The 9,946-nt window shown below is 42.2% G+C and overlaps 2 protein-coding genes across 2 annotated transcripts; both read right to left on the reverse strand.

The window, feature by feature from the left end:
• Nucleotides 1-844: 844 nt before the first annotated feature.
• Nucleotides 845-4,848, reverse strand: sub1b (SUB1 regulator of transcription b). Its single transcript, XM_070904260.1, has 5 exons — nucleotides 4,763-4,848; nucleotides 2,763-2,832; nucleotides 2,132-2,251; nucleotides 1,605-1,713; nucleotides 845-1,450 (listed from the first exon to the last, which is right to left on the reverse strand). The coding sequence occupies exons 2-5, from the start codon at nucleotides 2,829-2,831 to the stop codon at nucleotides 1,371-1,373; spliced, it is 378 nt and encodes a 125-aa protein (XP_070760361.1). The 5' UTR covers nucleotide 2,832; nucleotides 4,763-4,848; the 3' UTR covers nucleotides 845-1,370.
• A 2,970-nt stretch (nucleotides 4,849-7,818) lies between these two features.
• Nucleotides 7,819-8,853, reverse strand: uqcc3 (ubiquinol-cytochrome c reductase complex assembly factor 3). Its single transcript, XM_070904838.1, has 2 exons — nucleotides 8,586-8,853; nucleotides 7,819-8,042 (listed from the first exon to the last, which is right to left on the reverse strand). Exons 1-2 carry the CDS (start codon nucleotides 8,700-8,702, stop codon nucleotides 7,911-7,913), a joined length of 249 nt encoding a protein of 82 aa, XP_070760939.1. The 5' UTR covers nucleotides 8,703-8,853; the 3' UTR covers nucleotides 7,819-7,910.
• Nucleotides 8,854-9,946: the final 1,093 nt, after the last annotated feature.

The raw sequence follows: 9,946 nt of genomic DNA on the forward strand, positions 1-9,946 counted from the left end.
ACTCCCGGTTCCCTCGATTCAATGCAATTCAATGTTATTCACATAGTGCCAAATCACAACAAAAGTCATCTCATGGCACTTTACAGATAGAGCAGGTCTAGACCGACTCTTTATAATGTTACTACAGAGACACAACAGTTCCAACCATGAGCAAGCACCCTCAGCATAACCTTTTTTATCTGTATTTTGTTTTCCATCCCCGCTCATCCCATCTTTTCATAACTTTGACACGTTATATTATAACTGCATCTTTGTTTCCAGGTGCTTCTTCATCTGTTCTCCTGAAATGTGTCCGCTGGAGCCTTGGCACTCTGTTCTCCGAGAGTTAGCAGCTTAGCGCTGACTTGCTTTGCTGCTCTTGTGGCTTGTAAAGTTAGCTGGGAGACTGTGCTCGTGCTTACCGGGGATTCTTGACAGCTTAAGTATGCAGTAAGCGCAGCCCATGTCTAAATGTGATTAAATTGACACAAGTTTGAGGAAAACGCTGAAAACTAGCCTGACCGGGACCAAGCTAGTCTAGAGGAGCAAGTATCCGTGGTAACTAAAGGCGGACTAAGCCATTAGTCCTGAAGTAAGTCAGGTTTTGTATTTTTATGCTGCCATCTGCGTCAGGTCTCCCTTGCAATAGAGGGTTCTGTCCTCAATGGGGGATACCTGGTTGAATAAATACAAATACTTCACTTATACATAGGCGTCTGTATTTAAACGTGCACAAGTATTTGCTTACGCACCAAGGCCAAACAAGCCTCACATTCACTGGGTCACAACTCTGGTTCATAGTTACCGGAAACCTGGTGAGGTAACGCAAGTCTAACATAATGCTTTCAATAACTTACAACGGCAGTTTGTTTAATAATATCATTTATTTTCAAAACCTAACCCATGGTTCACCATGAATCTAAATCACCTGCAAGTACAACATGACAGACTGGGCCCGGCGTTCAGAAATTAAGAATATTGGGTGCTGTATATTACAAAAGGTCAGATGAAAAAGTCTTATGACTTGTATTAACTTGATAGTCGTGAACATGAACTTACACAGTGACCGAGCGACGATATTAAGCTAGTGCCTCGTTTTTTTATCGTTCAATACAAAAACTGTATCGATGCACCCTACCCACCAACTGTAACGATCAACCACCGCCTCATCCACCCATAAATTTACTACAACAGCTCAAAAACAAGTTTCCACACAGAAAATCAGAGCATGCAGACAACACTAGATCTATACAGCTACAAATTAAAGTCCATTACAAAACAATCCCAGGCTTCTTTTTTTTTTCTTCCTTTTTCTTTTTTTTTTTTTTTTTACAAAAACTGATTAGCCAACATGTTCAATTGGTTCCAACAGATAACATTGAAAGGAATGCTTATATTCTCTTAACGGCATCATCGATTTCTGAAATCTGGTCCTTCAGTTGGTTCCACTGTTCAGGATTCAGGGAGATACCTGCGAGAGATTTCAAACAGAGCTTCAAACTGTGTCTCGACACCGCCACTGCAAACTACTGAACACATCAAACATCCAGCCACCTTTTCAGTTCGTCATTGAAACCTACTGAAGCATATTTATAGAATACTCAGGGCTTACTGATGGCGATTACCTTTTTTCCCCGGCTTCATCTCCCCGTCTTGGTTCATCCAGTATTCTCTGATGTCAATCAGGACCTTACCTTTGAAGTCCCTGACGCTGACATATCTCATCTTTCCAATCTGGAAGAGGCAGAGCCGTCAACTGGACTTTTCTCCACAAAACATTTTTGGGATAAATACTTTTTAATGGTACAATACTCAACAATACCTCCACCCACACAAGAAAATGAAGGTATTAACATAAAATGTTCTTGGCGATGGTAAAATACAATAGCTTGACTAGACATTGTACACTGTGCAGATATGAGAAGTTGCTGTAATAGTGAATTACAACCGAATGAATACCTTATTAGAACTTACGGTCTACTAAGTAATTCAACTTTGTGAATTTTAATTCTACATACTCCTATCTAGCACCTACTTTCAAAATTGTTCTTTTGAATAAAAAAAAACAATTACACAATGTGTAAAAGTACACAATGTCTCACAATTGAGTCTATCTGAACAGCTGAAACTACAGAATAGCCGCGATACCCACCTGGAACATGTTGTCGTCACCATTACTGCTGCCCTTGGACGAGCCACCTGGCTTGGAACTCTCTCCGCTCTTTGGTTTCTTGACTGGTTTCTCCGGTGCACTCGACTTCTTTCTCTTTGCCTAGAAAAAATGAAATAAAATCGTCAAATACATTTTAAATTCTTGTCCCTCATCTTGTCCTTGCCATCCAGTTCGGGGTTAAACTGGTATACAAATGAGTGGAATAGTAAAATCGCGGCCAGTATCAGCGGGGTGGGAGACAAAAGAAAAATGATATGAAGGTGAAAGTACTGATAAGGGTTCAGATAAGTATCAGTACTGAGACGCAGTAACAGTATCAATAAATTCCTAGTTATACCCATCCTCAACTCAATGTCCACAGGCTTGTAGCTTTGTTTTGTTTGTTTTTTATCAAAGAACCACATAATTTCCAAGAGAGTTGCTCATCTGCTGTACTGGTGTGTTTCAGGAGAGTTTCATGCCATCTAGTGCGCAAACTGTCAGTTGCCTGACATCATCTGTCCATCTCAAAATAAGATCAGCTTTCAGTGCTTCATTTTTGACAGCAGGACACATTAGGAGTGCGCGGGTAAAAGTCAAGCAAATCTGAAGTTGGTATTAAAGCACAAACCTTGGTCTCCACTTCGCTGTCGGAGTCACTTCCAGACGTGGAAGACAACACTTCCTTTGATTTTGGCATTCTGCGGAGACAGGGATCAAACGTCAGACCTTTATTTCAGCGCAAAACCACCTTCCAAGTGTTCATTTAAAAAAGGCTATTTACAGTGACGTATGCAGGGACCACGCTGGGGAGATATGATCTGTGTCACTTCAACAGAACGTGCTACAAAATGCTAGTGTGCACACGCCAAATGTAATCCTTAAAAAGACCGTTCAGTTGTCCATCTGCACTATGATGGTGACCTCTTTACAACCAGTATGGAATGGAGGAATGATTACAGTGGGCGTGTGCGCACGTAGGTAATAAATTATTTGCCATGCTTTTTGGCAGTAAAACTTGTCAAGTCGGTTCAGCATTTTAGCCACTGGCATATTATTGGAGCTGTGGGGGGAAAACATCAGTCACTGCAATTAAAGCTACACTAGGCAATATTATTTCAATTAGAATCAGAAATACTTTATTGATCCCTGGGGGTGGGGGGATTACACTGTTATAGAATTATAATTTTGGTTGCAATAACTAATTTTGACCATTGCATGTCACTAACAATATCTAATTGAAGGGCTCCTTTAAAAAGAAATGTGTGTCTGTGAGCACCTGCCCCCCTTTGTATTTAGTCTTTTCAAAAACTGGACCAGGTCTGAATCAAACAGCCAATCAGGGTAATCAGGAGGTTTCTGCATCTTGATTCCTCTCTTCCGATTCATACCCCAGTCCAGAAAGCAGAGTCGATGTGATTGGCCAGTTACGTGCTAGCTAACCCCCGATTGGCTGCTTGATTCAGACCTGGTCCAGTTTTTTTCAAAAGACTAAATATGGGTGCTTTTTGTAAAGGAGCCCTTCAATTAGATATCGTTAGTGGCATGCAATGGTCAAAATTAGTTATGTCAACCAAAATTACAATTCAATCATTTTACCTGCTGACGCTTTAAAATTCACTGCAATTAAAATCAAGACAGAAAAGTCAGCTGCAAGATGACATTACAAAAAACTAAATTTCATGAGCTTGCCAGGTCTTGCTCTTGTTGTTTTCTTTCTTTCTCCATGTTCCCAAATGCAACAGAATGTCGCATCTTTCCTACTCGTCACAAAGAAGTCGATCTCGAACTGTGAGTGGAGCCGATGAAACAAAATGTCAGCTCTTACTCGAGAAATGGGAGGAGGGCTGACGAGTGTGCTGATCACAACAGGTTACCAGGGCTGTGATGATTACTCGTTGGGGGGAGGAGAAACTGATCACCGATCGGTGCGCGCAATATTAAAATCATCCCACCTACCACAGATACTGACACTAGACTCGTGATTTATTGCAGTTAACAACTCTTGTTGGAAACCCAGGGACAAGAATTGAAACCAAGACGCCATGCAGACAGGTGTCATGGCCACTGTGATGCACAACTGGGGGCTGTGGCTTCACGCATGACAGTTAGTTCCGTATCTGTGGGCTAACTTAAGACTTAACAGATTTTAAGGCTTAGGATAGGGCGACGCATTAAAACGCACTTGCCGCCATCGCCCCCCTGTTGGATTGTAGGCAATGTGTGTTGAGGCGTTTACTGAAACTGCATTTCGCGGATGTTTCTACGTTGGAAGAAACCCCGACCGAGACTTGGGGACACGTGTTTGAACGAGTGGTTGCACTGTAGCGATTAAAAAATAATAATAATTAAAAAAAAAAGTGTGCTTGTGCACGGGCACGGACGTTAGCTAGCAAACAAGCTAAACGCTGTCTGGACAGTTTAGCCACTAGCTGGTAGCTAACGTTAGCAGAGTTGAACCCCCCCCCACCTCCCGATGTAGCACTAGTATATGCTGCCTCGTTATGTAGGTGACATTAACTTCCTTGCGGCCAAAACCCCAAACCTGTGTTTCGAATAACACACACACACACACACACAAAACCCTTCAACAAAGGCACGTTGTAGCTTTTTCAAACTGTTAATGCTTACATGATACGATGTAGTGGAGCTGATCTCTGGACAGGAAGCGGAAAGCTGACTGACTTTCCGGTGCGACTTCTGCCTGCCTGCCCAGAAAGAAAGCGCGTGCCCCCGCGCGGGAGCGCAAGTGACGGAACCACCGGACATTTTGAATGATTTCTAAGTTACTGTTGAACAGCGATATAACCGTAACTGTCGGGTGCATCAGTGCCGATGGGGGGGTCTATAGTCTGTTTAACTTCCGGCCAACTCTTTGCCGTTGTCCTTATCAGATATAGCATGAATGTGATACTGTATGCTCTAAAATGAGGTTTCACATGATTAATAGCATCAGATTCATGCCAAAATGGACCAAAATATGTGCCGGTGCCATCAACTCATTCTAAAGTGTCTGCAAGAGAAATATAATGAGATGAATTTGATCTTCACGTGTGCTTTAACCTTTTATTTTCAATTCATTTTTCAGGATCGATTTGTTGACCCTGGATGAAGCCACCTTATTTTGAAATAAAGGCAACATGAGTAGAGAGTTGAAGCCAGTGATCAGCATTCATGTGATTGGCCAGTCGTGGTTATTGTAGTTGCATGAGGTGGGTGTGTTGGGAACCCTCCCAGCATGCACTGGGGCACGAACATAAGTCCAATTGTATGTGTATTGGGGCATTGTTGTGCTCCACAGTTTTTCCACCGTTCCCACTATAGACTGCATATTGGAAACCGCCTACTATACTAGCAGTAGGTACTGTGATTTGGCCAAAATGTGGCAAGTAGTATTCAGTATGCAAACAAAAGCAAAATATGCAGTGTGTCAAAACACCACTAGTACGCATCGGACCACTCCGCCTCACATACTGTGTCCCACGATGCAAAGCGCTGGCGGAGGATTACCTTTAACGTTTCGTAAACGTTCACTTATTTCACCTCAGCAGTCCAAAATCTTGTTTCGGAACAAATTTAAGGCGAGAAATAAGCAGCCCAAGTCACTGAATCTTCACTCATATTAGAACAACAAGGCCTCATTTAAAAGTTTGTTTTCTGATTTTCGTAAGGCAGGGGGGCAGAATACCTGCAGGATTATTATTTGCGCTTTCCAAAACTGGAAACCGGCGAAGCCTGTGTGCATAGTGCATTTGTAGTAGGTGGTTCTGAATACAGCCTATGGTTCCCACACTTTGATCACTGGTAAACACTTAGATATTACCAGTGAATGTGGTTAGATCACGGATGATGTTGGGTCCGTCATTCGTGAGGTTCTCTCCAATGAACATGTAAAGGAGGTGATAGGTACAAATGCACGATGAATACGGACCCATAATGAAAATTACTCCATCACAGCGCCGGGAAGACTTTGCTGGGGAGAGGGACGTATGGGCCACCTTGCTTAGTCTGCCCTTGCCATGACCTGGTCCCAGATAAGTGACAGAAGATGGATGAATTCATGTAATTCACACGATGTATTTTACTGAGTTTGTGTGATGTGGTATGTTTAAAATGTTTTCTCTGCATTTGATATATATCCTGATATATCAGTGATCAGAAAACTGGATCAAGTGTTTGTGCTGGTATCAGTATCACACTTGAAGGATAGGCTGGCATTATTCTATATTGATTGTTGCTGTCAGCAAATCCCATGAAAAGACCAAAACCAGCAATTTGTTGATTTCTCAAACGTTTCTGACTTCCCTCCCGTTCTGTGGTTCTCAGACCCAAGCCCATAGGTTCCAACTGGAGACATAAATCCTTCAAATGCATAACAAACATGCAGTTTCCTTTTTTTAAACAAAGGATCAGTAATTTCCTAAAACAGCACCGCAGCTGTAGTTTCACATATCAGTCTTTGGATACACACACAATACTTGTTAGGAGATACATTCATTGATACATTCATTTGTTTAGACCTGGTATCAATATGCATCCTGGGTCGACAAGTCGACAGCTCCAGGTACATCTCGAGTGACCACCTGTGATCGGATCTAGTGCAAGGAGTTATGGAAGGAGTTTTCCACTGAGTGACCCACCGCCTTGGAGCGGATCCCCCAGGAGCCGTAGAATCCTGGCATTCAGTTCAGACCGAGCCTCCGTGTCGCAGGATGCTTTGAATGGTGGCGCAGAAGAAGAATGAGAGTGAGGATTTCCTGACTGGCTCCAAAAAGGACCTGAGTCTCATTAAAAAAGTAAATCCTCTGTTGCACCTCATTGCAGATGATGTCCTCATGGCAGGTCCGAGACAGTGCGCTGTCCACATACACCTCCACGTCTTTGAATGGTGATGTTTTACGGGTTGGATTTGAATTGTAACCGGAGCAATATGGGTGTCTTGTGTGGCTCCGAAGGTGATCTCCTTTGTTGTTGAGGTTATCGAGTAACGAGAGCGTCATGATCACACATCTTTGTCACACTTTGGTGACACTGTCCAAGTAAAGATCTGGCTTCACTTGACAGTGTCAACAAAGGGGTTCAGTTCATGACTACATCAGACAGTCAAGACTGCAGAGAAAATAACTGGTGCCAACCCAGCCTCCATTTGGGACCTGTACATCTCCAGGAGTCAGGAAACATCACTACAGACCCATCACAACCTGAACACCACCTGTTCCAACCTCTCCCCTCTGGTAGGCGCTACACAGCACTGTCTGCCAAAACAACCAGACACAAAGCACCATTCTATAACGTGTACATATCATCATGCACTGTCACTGTCAATATAAATTCCGCATGCTGTATATACTATATATGGACATGTATACATGTATATCTTTTCAATATTGAATCGCTTGGCACTATTTGTATTGTTTACAACAAGAAAAATATTTGACTTGTATTTAGACATTTTATTGTTGTTGGTCATTAGTGCTTTATGTATATATATATATATAAATACATATACACACCAATTGGTTAATAGGTATATATAATACTTGGCTAATAAAGCCAAAGAATGCTGAAGAACCCGATGTGGTTGTGTTGGGAGAGTTTTAATAAACAATTTAACATCTAATGGTAAATTGTTTTCACATACAATGAAGACATTAAAACAACAAATTAGACAACAACCTGCCAGTAGAATAATATAATGTCCATCTTTATTTGAACAGATTGTGGCCGTGCATGCCAGCAGCATTCAGTGCACGGAGACTTTGCACGCCGGTCACAGAGTCTATTTTGCGGGCCCTCCGAGCCCCCTCGCAATGTTGTCGTTAGTTTCAGCAGCCTCCTTGAGCGCCTGCATCACCAGTGCGTTCCTCTTCCTCGTCTCCTCCATTCTCACTGGGTTCGATTCAGGCAGATTCTGGTGGGCAGTACAGAAAGAGGCAGACGCATTTAATAAATTACTACATTAAACCACATAATAAAAAAAAATGTTGATGGAATTTCTTGTGTGTTAAAATACAACTGTCATGCTTATTTGCATACATATTTCACTTTTTCATTTCAGTTGTAAAAATAGCTTTTGCACCTTTACAATGTAGCCAATCAAAGAATTTCATATATACAGAATTCAATAATATGTTGTTAAAAGCTTTAGCAGGTCTTCGCATTAAGCAAAGCAGGGTAGAGCCTTGTCAGAGACAGTTTACAACGGTCCTTCGCGTCTCCCTTCACTGCTCAACGGAGGATATGTTGAACTCGCAGGATAGTCGCGAAATGCACTGAGAGTTGCAGTATGCGTTAATGTCTTAAAAGGACCGGAACATTTTCTTTAAATTAATGTATTTCTGAAGAACAGACCCATTCGTGGCACCACAGTCACAGCGGTAGCTGAGTCACTTAATTTGTCGTAGTATTACAATTTAGTTTGTCAGCACACCGAAGCACCAATCAGCTGAATCACCTTGATGAGCTCTTTCCGCCTCTCTTCTCCCGGTGCCATGATAGACCACATCCCATAGCCGATCCCCAACACAGCGACCATCGCAGTGGAGTTCAGGATGGTCCGCAGGCTGCTCATCCTGGAGAGGGTAAAGGCCAAACAGTATCTGCCTGATATCTGTGTCCGATTTAATGCCTAAAAACTCACCTACAGCATCGAGTCTGCTTTGTTTGGTAACGTCGGACACAGCAGCACTAATGCACGCTGGGATATTGGTCTTCTTCTTTAGTTTAAAGCGACCGAGAACATCTAGAAGAGCTTCTTTTCTGTGTTTATTGGCGGACCAGAAACCAGCGTTAAGTATGCATACCGCCACCTGCTGTTTCGGAGTGCATAGATGTGGCACTAAAGTATGAACGCTGAGCCACCGAGGAATGTGGATGACAGAACTTTAAATTACACAACTAACTAATAACGGTGGAAGCAAGACCACAAAACTCCAACGCTGCCAAACCCTGCATTCAAGATTTTACTTCAGTAAAAAAGGTTTTCAGGCCCGGGCTCCGAGCTCCCATACCGGGCAGACTCAGCTAGCTAATAGGCCCTCTAGCCAGCTGCACAACTTACTGAGCTAACTAGCTAACGGCAGTTATATTTATTATCGATTACTTTAGCACAAGGGGCGAAATCCTCACCCAGACTTTTTCATTGGGGGGGGGGGTGCAAATCATTGCCAAAGGAACTGAAAATATATCAGCAAATAAATAACACATTTTTACATTTCATCACTACTGAATAAATTTAAATACCACAATATCTGATTCCATGGTTGTGTATTAGCAGCACTTCCAAAGTTGTCCCGACAGATCCTGTGAAATGATGTTCAGGAAAAATTTCCTTTTGAAAAATATATACCTTTGTACATTTGAGTACAGATTCAAGGCTGAAAACTGTGGAGCTCTCAAAGTTCCCACACTGTGTGTGCCACTGAAGTTACAGGCCTTTAGTTCTTAAAGCAAGTCCAAAATCACGCTTCTAACTGTAATGTGCATGTGTAATTTCAGTGTCACAGATAGTGCAGGAAATTTGAAGCTCGGGTTTCTCTCACAGTTTTTGACTTTGAATCTGAACTCACATGTTCACTAAACCTTTTTTCTCAATATTTAACCTCACCATTCATGTATGTCGTGCGAAACTATTGTAAATGATTGACGAGCAGTGTGAAATGAGAGGCAGGGAGCAGCTCTCAGCAGTGTATATCCTTTATTGACTTGTACAGGGGATACAAACTCTAAAAACACATAAGTAAAATACAGCTAGGGACAAAAATAACAACCACCCAACTAATGGTTAATGGTCATAAACAAATGGGCAATTATCAT

Source organism: Enoplosus armatus, chromosome 4 (assembly GCF_043641665.1).
Source record: "Enoplosus armatus isolate fEnoArm2 chromosome 4, fEnoArm2.hap1, whole genome shotgun sequence".
In the NCBI taxonomy this organism is placed as follows: domain Eukaryota; kingdom Metazoa; phylum Chordata; class Actinopteri; order Centrarchiformes; family Enoplosidae; genus Enoplosus; species Enoplosus armatus.

Coding starts and splice junctions, on each gene's coding strand:
- sub1b (XM_070904260.1), bottom strand. CDS start 2,831: ATGCCAAAATCAAAGGAAGTGTTGTCTTCCACGTCTGGAAGTGACTCC. Junction 2,252..2,762: donor ACAGCGAAGTGGAGACCAAG/GTTTGTGCTTTA, acceptor CATTTTTTCTAG/GCAAAGAGAAAGAAGTCGAG. Junction 1,451..1,604: donor GATGAAGCCGGGGAAAAAAG/GTAATCGCCATC, acceptor AATCTCTCGCAG/GTATCTCCCTGAATCCTGAA.
- uqcc3 (XM_070904838.1), bottom strand. CDS start 8,702: ATGAGCAGCCTGCGGACCATCCTGAACTCCACTGCGATGGTCGCTGTG. Junction 8,043..8,585: donor GGCGGAAAGAGCTCATCAAG/GTGATTCAGCTG, acceptor ACTGCCCACCAG/AATCTGCCTGAATCGAACCC.